The 12500-nt window shown below is 43.2% G+C and overlaps 1 protein-coding gene across 1 annotated transcript in view; it reads right to left on the bottom strand.

Moving 5' to 3' along the window:
* LOC138007128 (tetratricopeptide repeat protein 1-like) overlaps positions 1-12500 on the bottom strand; it is a 27047-nt gene that overhangs the window by 4932 nt on the left and 9615 nt on the right. Inside the window, exon 6 of the mRNA XM_068853873.1 lies at positions 6990-7048. Coding sequence (XP_068709974.1) covers positions 6990-7048 — 59 coding nt within the window. The remainder of the gene's footprint in view (positions 1-6989; positions 7049-12500) is intronic.

Raw genomic sequence — 12500 nt, 5'->3', positions numbered from 1 at the left:
GAGGAATGCCGCTTCTGCCATGTCTGCAGCTCATGTGATGGGGATCACCCCAAGGATAGCTGCCCCTTTCGCAACCCCAGTCTTGTCACCCCCTCCCCGCCAAAGGGGGGCGTTTTTGAGCGGACATTTTCCCTGTTACTTCTTGTGTATATGGTGTAAATAGTATTGTTCCTATTTGCTTGACCTACAGCGTGGCATGCCGTGTTCAGTGTCTTCGTTACAAGTGTCTAGGCTCAGCGGGTACACCCAGCAGTCTTGTTCCAGTTCGTTCTTTTTCTCTATTAGCCCCTGTACATTTAGTCTTCCCGTTGCAGTTGTCCCAATTTGAAGCGGAGTTGCGTGACTACCCTGATCAGGCAGCAGCTTCCTACGTTCTTACTGGTCTTAGGGAGGGATTCCACATTGGTTTTAAGTTAGGGTTAGTTTCCTTGCGTTCAGCTTGCGCTAACATGTATTCTGCCCTTGTTCACCCGTCAGTCATAGATGCTTTCCTGGAGACAGGGGTCTGTGGGAGGGTGGCAGGCCTGTTTACTACCTTGCCTTTTCCAGATTTGCACATCAGCCGTTTTGGGGTTATCCCCAAGAACAATCAACCTGGTCAATGGCGCTTAATTCTCTCATCTCCTGAGGGTCACAGCATCAACGACGGCATCCCCAAGCCTTTATTTTCAGTCCAGTATGTCACTGTTGATTCTTTTATCGATGGCATTATGGCTCGGGGCCGGGGAACTCTTATGGCCAAGTTGGATGTGCCAAGCGCCTACCGCAATGTGGCCATCCACCCGCAGCATCATTCCCTCTTGGGCATGAAGTGGTGTGAAAAATATTACGTGGACATGGTGGACTACGCTAGGCTCCGTACATCTTTACCTCCATTGCAGACATGGTCGAATGGATACTGACTCATAACTATGGGGTTGATTTCCTTCGTCATTCCTTGGATGATTTTATGACATTGGGTCCGCCAGCCTCTCCGGCCTGTCACTACAACTTGCAGGCGTGCATCTGGCTGTGCTCCATCCTCGGCCTCCCCCTTCACCCATGTAAGTTGGAGGGCCCCACTACACGCCTATCCATCCTGCATTGAGCAAGAGTCCCTGAGTGGTCGACTCCACCATGTCTGTAAGATTGCCCCCCAGGGGAGGACATTTATCCACCGGATGATTAACTTGTTATGTACATTTAGGCGTAACAACCACCCTATTTGGCTAAACCGGGCGTTTCATCTGGACCTGACTTGGTGGCGGGAATAGTTTCAGAGCTGGGAGGCTGTTGATGCCTGCTTGGGCCCCTCTCCCTGACTTCCAAGTCTCGTCGGATGCTGCAGGCTACTTGGGCTTTGGAGCGATTTTCAACAGCCAATGGTTTTTTGGGTTTAGGGTTAGACTTCCAAGTCTCGTCAGATGCTGCAGGCTACTTGGGCTTTGGAGCGATTTTCAACAGCCAATGGTTTTTTGGTGCGTGGTCAGCTTCTCAACAATCTCTAATGCTTATAAGGAACTGTTTCTGATTGTTGTGGCAGCTCATTTGTGGGGTTCTCAGTGGTCTTCATGGCGGGTCGAGTTCCTATGTGATAACGAGTCAGTGGTGGCTGTATTGTCGTCAGGTACCTCCAGAGATGCAGACTTAATGGTTTTATTGCATTACTTGGTATTGTTGGCAGTGCGCCATTCATTTTCTTTTACAGCGTCATCAGTTCGTGGAAAAACTAACCTTGTTGTGGATTCTCTCTCTCGTTTCCAGTCGCAGCGCTTTCGGCACCTGGCCCTACAAGCCGCGGAAACTCCAACACCAATTCCTCCAGCTCTCCTGACAGCGAGATGCCGGTTTTTTCTCACTCAGGGCCTCGCTCCATCTACACGTTGGGTTTACTTATCCACCCAGCATCGCTATGCCGAGTTCTGCCGCCAGGAGGGCCTTTTGAGTCCAGAGGGGGCCCTTGTTGGCTGATAACCTTCACCACTCATCCATCAAGGTATACCTCAGTGCAGTGTGGTCCCTTCACATTGACAACGGCTTACCTGATCCCCAGGTCAACTGTCTACAGATGCAGCGTTTATTGAGGGGCATAAAGCATGTACAGGGTTGGTCCCCCCCCCCCCGATTCGCCTCCCGATTACGATTGATCTCCTTCAGATCATTCAGCGTTCCTTGGACTTGAAGTGCCATGAGCATGTCATGCTCTGGGCGGTGTGTTGCCTGGGGTTTTTTGGTTTCTTGCGTGCAGGCAAGTTCACCACTAATTCTTCATTTGACCCCAGTATCCATCTAGCGGTTAGTGACGTACAAGCAGATGCATTTGTGGATCCTACTTGTTTTAGAGTCCACATTAAGTCCTCTCAGACTGACCCCTTTCGTGTTGGCTGTGTCATCTACGTAGGCCGTGGTAAAGGTACTATTTGCCCATCGGCGGCCTTTGGTAACTTCTTGGCTCTGTGGGGCCTGTCTCCAGGGCAGCTGTTTTGCTTTGTGGACGGTCGTCCCTTAACTCGGCAGTGGCTGTCATCCATGGTGCAGTCTACTTTACACTCGGCGGGATATCATGGTTCTTACTCAGGTCACAGCTTCCGGGAATTGGTGCAGCCACTACAGCTGCGGTTCGGGGAGATCCGGATCACCTCATCAAGGCCGGTGGTCGAGTACCAACGGTATATCCGCACACTTATTGGCGTTCTGACCCAGGTGTCTAGTCAGTTGGCTTAGCAGGTAGTGCATTGATGTCGCTTTTAGCTGGAGTTGGTGCCTCAGGTCTGGGCCCTTGGGAGGCTGTGGCTGAGTGGCGACAAGCCCCCATTGCTCCAGGTTGTCCAACCCGGAAGGACAACCCGGAGGTCCTTTCGGCATGATGTGCGGGGCTCGTGGCTGGGTTGCAGGTAGGGCAGGCTTATGGGGTGTTCCACCGACCTGGGTTTGGGTCGTTGGTACCAGTCCCCAGATCCTTGGGCACCCAACCTCCATTTGCGACACAGGCGTTAAATAGGGTTAAATGCAATTTACTCTTAGTTAACAACCAGGAGAAAGTTGCACAGTTTGTCTGGCGAGGCGTGGCGTTGCGTTGCGTGGCGTTAGCGTTTATCAGTATTTTGGGGGTGTGCCTGCAGCGTTTTTTAGCGTGTGCGTATGTTATTTGCATGTGGGGCTTTTCCGTGGCGTCTTCTGGCAGTTCTAGTGGTCAGCGGTTCTTTTGCATATTATGCGTGCGCCTTCGCATGTCCTCGTGGTTTTGCTTGGCTCAGCGTTCGGTGTGTTGGCGCTCGGGTGCTTTCAAGTGTTTCCCCGCCCTCCTCTCCCTACTCAGGGGAGTCACGGCCCCTCCTTTATAGTTTTTCCATTGAATTTACTGTTCAGTGTGATGGGTGCTTGATTTGTGGTCTTGTGTGGCGGGCGGGGCTCGTGGCTGGGTTGCGGGTAGGGCAGGCTTTATGGGGTATTCCACGGACCTGGGTTTGGGTCGTTGGTACCAGTCCCCAGATCCTTGGGCATCCAACCTCCATTTGCGACACAGGCATTAATGTCAAGGTAAATAACACGAAGAAATACCTCCAAGAATCCGAGGAAAGGGGGGAAGTAGGAGAATAAAATAAAAAAAGATCGGTCACCAACCTCGTTTAGGAGAAAACAGAAAGCAAACCAAGCTCGACCCTTGAACAACACGTCTCCCCGATAGCGCGGTTTCACTCTCACTCTCTCGAAACATTGTTTTGTTTAGAAATGTCCGTTGAGACTTGTGAGACAAAGAAAACAGAACTGAATCGTGAAATTTGACCATAAAGCCTCTTAGGCATGCCTAAATACGAACATGGCCTATGCTGTGTTATGCGCAGAACGGGATGCGCAGTGCAATACTAGGGAATCACCTTAAGGTCATTCCTCAGAATTGCACTGTGCATCCTGTACTGCTCATACGGTGTGTCAATATTTACAAATTGGTCAAATTTGCAACATTTAAATATGAAGTAAGTCGATCATACAAGCCAAAACAGTTCTCAAATCACATAAGAAAAGTTGTGAATGACAATAATTCTTTGCGAATAAGCGTGCGTATTCCGAGAACACGGCAAATTTTGTTGTTTCGATCTACGAAAATCAAGATAGACAGGTACAATGTTGGTTTACTCTTAAACAAGCACAGTGATCTCTATTTTTTCTTTCATAATTTTGGTGTACAAATTATGCCCTTTAACACAAAAAAATCAAACAAAAATTCTCGGAAGGGAAAAAAGACATAGCTAAAAACATACACAAAGCCGCTTACCCAGGGATGTAAATTATGATCTTGAAAACAACGCCTCCAGAAACGTTTTGAGTCAACGTCGTTCTAAGTCGAGTGATTTTTCCATAAACTATGTAAGAAAGTGTTCCATATGCTCTAGACTTTCTATCTATCAGGTAATTTTTCAAGTGGTACTTTAAAAACCCTTTTGTTCAGCTACTGCAAAATGCACCCTGAGCCGGTGAAATAAAACATGTGATTAGTATCGGTACAGGCATCAATGGGGTAAGATTGGACCATTGTATCTTTTAAGCAAGCATGGTGACATATCTTTTCTATTGTAGTTTTCAAAACAGGGATTAGTAGGGAACATTCACGGAAAGTTTCAAGAAAATCGTTTGACAACTTTTTTTCTGAGGAATCACCAAAAGAGAGGGAAGCTAAAAAGGAAAGTGAATAATTTCTTATGGTCGCACAAGACCAGGCTTTGCATACAAACAGTGCCAAGAACCTAACAGACCAATTTCGATCTATTAAAGTTCAATCAAAAACAAAAGACACCATCTCGAGGCTCTGGGGAATAAATATAAGGATTTGTATGAGTCTAGTCCCCAGAGCCTTGAGATGATGCCTTTTGTTTTGGATTGAATTTTAATATATTGAAATTGGTCTATTGACAATCAAAGTGTTTCCCCAGCATGCAGAATGTGTGGAGAAAGAGCAGAAACAGTGAGCCAACTAGTATCAGAATGCACTGCACTTGCACAGAAACAGTACAAGTCATGGAGAAACTATAAGGTCACCCACGTTATCCACTGGGATCTCAGTGAGAAGTGTGGTTTTGAAAGAACAGCAAACTGGTATGACCACAAACCCGACCCAGTCTGGCATGATTCTGAGAAGTACATACTGAGAACAAACTCAGAACCAAGTGAATTAAACACCACATCGACAAAGAAGAGTTAAGCCCTCTATGCAGGATTTGCGGTGAAATGGAAGAAACTGTAGCGCACATATCCTCTAAGTGCACACAATAAGTGCAAAAACAGTACAAAGAATGGCGACATGAAAACATCGCTAGAGTCATTCACCGGAATCTATGGAAACTGAATAAGTTACTCCACTCTGAGAAGTGGTACGAGCATAGACCAGAAGCAGTTACCGAAAATGTAGACGTTGCCTGTCCCGTTGACAAAAGAGTACTGGAGAAGGAGAGAGAAAAAATGGACATACACCAGGACCTGAAATGGGAGAGAGTGAAGAGCTGGGACCGTAGTGATACTTCCCCTTTTACTCCTTCAAAATTCATTGAGTACTGAACATAGATAGTGAACAAGTACAAGGAAAGGTTCGTTTATACAAACGTTGGCTGTGTAGCGCTTATATTTTAAACAGAGTTAACTGGAGAGAGTGTAGTGTAATGTAAAGTGCTAGATTTCTATCCCATATGAACCATGTGAGCGTTAGCCCTACTGATGGAACTGGGCCCAAACAAGGACAGAGAAAAACTCTGACCAGGGTGGGAATTGAACCCACGATAGTGGACAACTCACTTGCGTATGAGTATCCGGACATATAATTCCTATTCAGATCGTTAAACAATGAGTTTGTTCCACAAAAAGTTGGATCATTCCACTTGGCCGTGCAAGGTATCCTAGGCCACATGCTCCATGCGTCGTAGTATTTCCTGCAGATGCAATGGCGGATTAATAATACCAATATCTCTGCCTTTCTGTGGACAGAACAACTTGTGAGGCGATGGTATTCACTCTGCAGACGTAAACACTGCTTAGCCTTGGCCCCAGGCTTAGGGCTTAGAGACCAAGTGTCTTCTGAAGGAGTAGGGTGGTCCCAAAGACTGCAGATACCTACAATCACCCAACATATCTGGAATCTCAACATCTTTAAAAAAAACCCTCCAACTGACAAGACTCCACACAACCACCCACCAACGGCACAATCGACACCTGACACATCTTTCTGATTTCATTTGCCAGAGGAGAGCACATGTACATGCAGTTGGTGATTTTCACATCCTCTTTAGTCACCAAGTTCCTCCCCCCAAGTCACTGTAGTTAAAAAATTATTGAATCTGATTGGTTTTACGCGTGCCTATTTGTCGCGTAATCGGCGTGCGATCAAATAGGCATTTTACCATTTTGTCATAGTTACGATTAACCACGGCAAATACCATTTTGTCATAGTTACGATTAATTAACGATTGTGCTCGTAATTTCAAATTGGCCTCGCGCAAAATTACTTGCCCGATTAGTCCCTTTATCACATATTTATCAAATTGCCGAGTCGCGAGATGGTGCCTTTTGTTTAGGACTGAATTTTCATATACCAGTATATTGAAAGTGGGCTTTCGTACACTACCACTACCACTACTACATACATTGTTAACTATTGCTGCTGCTGCTGCTGCTCCTGCTACTACTACTACTGCTGCTTGCTTAAACTGGGCCCTAACCATGCGATGCAAGCGTGGGGAAAAACCAACATGCCTTATACCCTGTCACAGATGCCTTAACTAGTCGAACATTACTGTCTTTTGTTCTAACAAAATTTTGAGCTGGCAGTCGCTTGTTCTTCTCGCCTTAAGAGTCTCTGATCTTTGGATGTGGTTGAAATGGGATGTGACAGGAAGAGATTTGGGGGCAAGCATTAGCTTCCTCCAAGATCTTCAAATATCAAGTGTTTTGAGTACATCTATACCATTTTGAAAGCATCCATACACTGTAAGTTCATCAAAGGACAACAAGCATTCACTTACCATCAAAGCTTCTCTTGCAACATGAGAAGAACGATCAGCATCAAATACTTTCTGATAATCTACAATTAGAGACAAAAGCTGTTTTTAAACATGAACAAGTAAAGCAATATCACATAAACTGAACTGGAATAGCAGTAATAATTAATCAATGTTCAATGTTCAGTATAGAGTCTGATATATATTTCAATTTTTATGCACATTTCATGTCAATACAAGTTCTTGTAAGTTTTCATTGCGTAATGATTGTCAGGTGTGAACTGTTAATATTAATTTATTAAATTTGCTTGCAGTTCTGTTTAATGTTTAGTCATTACCTACAACTACATGTGTCTTCGAGTGTTTATCGGAGAATCTTGCTCTCTAAGAGTTCTTCCAAGCGATTAATTTTCGCTTTGCTCGAACAAGTAAACACCAACCTACAAGGAATCTCCATTCCTCCGCACAGCTGTTTGCAGTGACGTCTTCGGCCAGTCACTTCCACGCATATCTTTCCGCCACGTGCGATAAAATACCACAAAATTCGCGAGTACTCGCGAGGTAAATGTTCGATTGTTTCGTTGTCCTTGACCACCTTCTCGGCAAATTTGGCGACTGCATTATCAAGCTCCTGTTCTGCATGAATTGTTTCGCCTATTGCGGGTTTCCAAACATCTTTATAGACGTGGTCATGATACCCAGGCCCTGGCCCAGACTCCTCCCCACATTTATAAAGCTTGGCTACTAAACACTCGTTCGTTTTGTTTCAATATCGAAGGAATTCCAACTTTATGGTGAAACCTTGATTGTTTGTCCTTGTTGGTTTATAGCAATAGAACGTTACTGGAACTTCAAACTTTATTGTATTACATTTTTTTCCAAAATCTGCGCTTCTAAATTCGGGGTGCGGCTTATCTACGGATGCGGCTTATACATGGACGTTTACGGTATAATTTTATTACGTGGGATGCCACAGGCATAGGCGATTAGAACACCCACACGTTTCCAAGCTTTTTGGCATTCTGAGAGTGTGTTAGACCGCTTGGCCGCAGTGATGGAGTTCTGATATTGCGATGAGAGGAAACATTTACTTTGGAATCCTTTCCGCCCGTGATGATTGACACAGTATTAAACCTCACATCTGACAGTATTTGATAAAGTGGACAGATGATTTTTCTTTGGGAACGGCAAGCTTTAAAGGTAAGGAGAAATTTCTATGTTATTTCTAGATCTTGCTTTGTTCTTGTGTGTTCCACTGTGAACATTGTTTTGTAGCGATCCGCCATCGAAATCATCTATGGAAAGCCTTTACACGAAATAGAACAGATGAAAATTATCTTCTTTACAAATCTCTGAGGAATAAATGTACCTCTCTGCGAAAAAAGGCCATTGTTTCATACTTTAAAAGCAAGTCGACTTCTGTAAATCAAGATCCAAAGCAATTTTGGACCACATTTCAACCTTTTTTACATACCAGTAAATCATACAAGCCCAATAATGTAATTCTACAAGAAGGGAATAAGATGATCACTAACAAAAAGCAAATAATTAGTATTTTTAATGATTATTTTGTAAACATAGCGAGTGATATTGCCGAGCCTGTGGACAGCACTGGCGACTTTCAAGAGCATCCCAGTGTCCGAGCCATTTTAGAAAATGACATGGAGCGCACAGATTTTGGTTTCTCACCCATCAGCACCATCTACACAGAGCAACTTTTGAAAGAAATCAAAGTAAACAAGTCAAGTGGATACGACCACATTACTCTGCGACTGCTTAAAGAATCTGCATCAGTCATATGTTTTCCTCTTTGCTCTATCTAAGAACTGGAAAAAAGGCCAAGTCACACCTTTATTTAAAAAGGACAATGAACTCAGCAAAATAAACCATAGACCAACATCTGTTTAACAACATATTTGAGAAACTACTTGCCTCCCAGCTTCAAGCTCACTTCGATGGAATCCTCTCTGACTACCTATCAGCTTATCGTAGAAATTACAGTTGTCAAACGGCGCTATTAAGAATGGTTGAAGACTGGATGGACAGCCTTGACAACAACAGACTAGTAGCAACAATTTCCATCGATTTGTGCAAAGCGTTTTACAGCCTACTGCATGCACTTCTGCTTATTAAACTAAAGCCCTACGGTTTGAACCACCATACATGTCATCTTTTAAAAGATTACTTGCAGGATAGAGAGCAAAGAGTAAAAATCAGCGACACATACTCTTCTTGGATACGTGTTAAATGAGGAGTTTCTCAAGGGAGCACTCTTGGTCCATTTTTATTTAATATTTTTATCAATGATATTTTCCTCTTTGTAAAGCCAATTTAAACATCTATGCAGATGATCAGCAAATCTATGACTCACATGAGGATCCGGCAGCACACCACCTTACAGTGCAAAATAAACACTTGACAACGCAGTTCACTGGTACAAGATAAACGGTTTGAAAGCTAATCCCGGGAAATTTCAAGTAATGACCCTTGGAGAAACTAGCCGTACACATAATTTTAAAGATCAAATTAACTTATTAGGGGTTAAATTAGACAGCAAATTAACGTTTAGTAAACATGTTTCCGACATCTGCGATCCTGTTAACAATCAGCTTAAGGTTATTAAGCGTTTCAGAAATATTGTATCCAGTAATTAATACTAAAACTAGGTTGTATAAAGCTTTTATCATGCCATATTTTCTATAATGTAATAGAAACACTCGTGAAAGTTTGGGAAAACTCGAAAAAGCTGTGGGAACACGAGCCGCGGTACATGTTTTCTATTTCTTAAGTAGTGTATGGCACTTTTGCGGAGCTGGAAATATGCGAAAATTAGAATTGCTAAACAAGCAGGCTTTGCGTCTTATTTCTGATGATAATAACAAAACATACGAAACTCTGCTCAACAATCTGAATATGACAACTTTAAGAACAAGAAGAATACAAGACATTCTTATAGCGGAGCTCCGCGTGCACGGAGCACCATCGTTAAGAAAATATGGTAACCCATCCATGCGAGAAATCTTGGTTTGATAGCCATGACATCATCAACCGTCCGTACATAGGTACGTTCGTACGTCCATCCACCCCTCCATGTATGTCAATGTGACCAGTATCATGCTAGTTTACAGCATAATTCTCAAACGCATTAATAATTCATAAGCCAAAAACAAAAGAAATCACTACCGTGAAGGAAGTTTGGATATGTGGTCTTAATAAGCATAACATTTCGCCAACTTTGATCCCAAATATCTCTTAAAATACTGATTCCTTTGAGAAGCAATATCAAACACTCGAAAGAGTGTTTCATCTGATATCCAACCACCTCGAAATCGGTTTAAAAACTCGCTTCTCAGTGTTTGGATATCCGATGAAACACTTCTTCTCGTGTTTGATATATTACATCTTTGATATTGGACATCCATCTTTTGATCAATTGACACCTGTCAAAACAAGGTATCTGCTGACCAGTATCACGTGACCACATCGTGGGCTCAAGCTTAGAGCTCATTGAAGTCAGCTTTTTCTTTTAAGTCGACCGCTGACCAGGTACTGGTTTTTGATTGGATGGCAGGCTCAACCCAGGTTAACTCACCTGAACATAAGCAAGGCTTCATTTTTCGCGCGCTTTCTGTGGCTCGACGCGGCTACACAGCCATACTACATCAACTAAAGTTCTTACACAGTCAATGCTTTTTGTGTTCAAGTGGAAAACGGTTGGGAAGATGTTTTCTTTCTGCATTTTTCGCTGGTTTCAATCCAGTTTGCTATATCATGATATTTGTGGTCCACACTGGTGGTTATGCAGTTATTCAAGTCAAGCATCGGCGGGATGTAAACTTAAAGCTGAGTGTGCGAATTATTTTTAATTTATATGTTCATCTTCTGCCTCCTTAGTTATGTAGAGGTTTATCTGTAGTTTATTGTACTGTTTTGGTAGTTTTTTCTAGGTGCTGCCTTTGCGTTAGTCTCACAATTAGTTGGTATTGTTTTCGCGTAACACTTGTAAATTTTTGTCCCACTAGTTTTCCTATAAATTGTACCTTTAGTTTAATGGAAATTGGGGAGGTTGCAGGTTGTTTTGGGGAGTGTACAGTATGGGGCCCAGTTCTCGGCCACAAAAAACGTAAACTTGTATTTCTTACCTTGGAATAGCCTTAAGGACTTGAAATTTCAAAGACAACTAGCTTCAGCATTCAGTTTACACGCGTAAAGCTATCGACTGCTCAACGCTGTTTTCTCCCGAGTAATTACGAAAATGGAGGCTTCGTTCGTGGGCCCAGTTATCGGCCGGCGAGCCCAGTTCTCGGCCACTGAAAAGAGTGCGCTCGATTCCTCAGAATAAACAACGCTTTATCACCAATTTTGTTGTTAAGTCACTAATAAGGCTTGTGTTTGATATTTCGACCACAAAGTATCCTTAACGAGCATTGTTTCATGTTAGAAATGGACGTTTTTTGCACACCTAGTTTTTCTGGTAAATACACTGGCAAGCGAGGCTAAAAAAGAGTTGGGTATTTCAAAACGGGGTCCGGTAAGTCAAAACTCATAGTTTTAATTTATAGCTACTGTCGGAACATGCCACCCCATTACAATGAGCACTTTTTAGTGTTGTCGACGGCCAGCAGTGTGGCCGAGAATAGGCAAATACGCGGAAGTGCTAAGGAAATATTGATGGGTGAATTCAGGTAAAAGAATATAATAGGCCAGAAAAAGTTTATATTTAACAGAAAGCTTTATCACTCTACGTTCATTATGCCAAGAATTGGCTCATTTGGGCCTCCTATACGGATAAAATACAAACTTGAATTAGACCATGTAATTCGAGTAGCCGTAACAAACACGTTTTCGTGGAAATCAAATTCACCTACCTTCGTGTCACCTCGATTTGCTCACAGTATATAGTAGCTGTAAACTCAAAACTCGGCAGGACGAAAGACAAGGTATAACGCTACCTTTGGAAGCCATTGCTTTTTATTCAGATTCATTTGTGGCGCTAAAAATAAACGTTGAACAAAAAGTGGCCGAGAACTGGGCCCCTTACTGTACTGCGAGATGTAGAGTTAACTTAGTGCTTATTTTCCCCAAGAAACCGTCTAGAACCGGGTCAATTTCAAGTTGTAAATAGTTAACATGTGTACAGAGTTCACGGAGTTTCTGCTTTTTAGTATGTTGAGTCATTGTTTTGTAACGTAAGCCGCAGACTGTGTTTTTGAGAACGGCCGAGTAAATCATTTGAAGTTTATGTCCGTACCCGTGCTCAAACATTTGAGTGCGTATAGCACATGGCTATACACTGAGTGTTTATTTTTAATTTGCTTAGAGCTGGTTTTTTCTCTGTGGCATATCTTTAGAAGCTCTGATAAGGTTACATGATGCCTGGATGACCTATGTCTAGAACAGAAACGAAAGGACTGAGCGAAAGAAAACGACAACAACGAAACAATACCAGTAATTGCTCATACTTAGCGGAAGACGTTACTCCACAAATTCTTCCCTTGGGCACTAAACCGTTTACGGTTACTTAAAGTGGATGCG

The sequence above is a fragment of the Montipora foliosa genome, chromosome 6 (genome assembly GCF_036669935.1).
Source record: "Montipora foliosa isolate CH-2021 chromosome 6, ASM3666993v2, whole genome shotgun sequence".
NCBI classification, from domain to species: domain Eukaryota; kingdom Metazoa; phylum Cnidaria; class Anthozoa; order Scleractinia; family Acroporidae; genus Montipora; species Montipora foliosa.
This window is presented reverse-complemented; position numbering and strand designations above follow the sequence as displayed.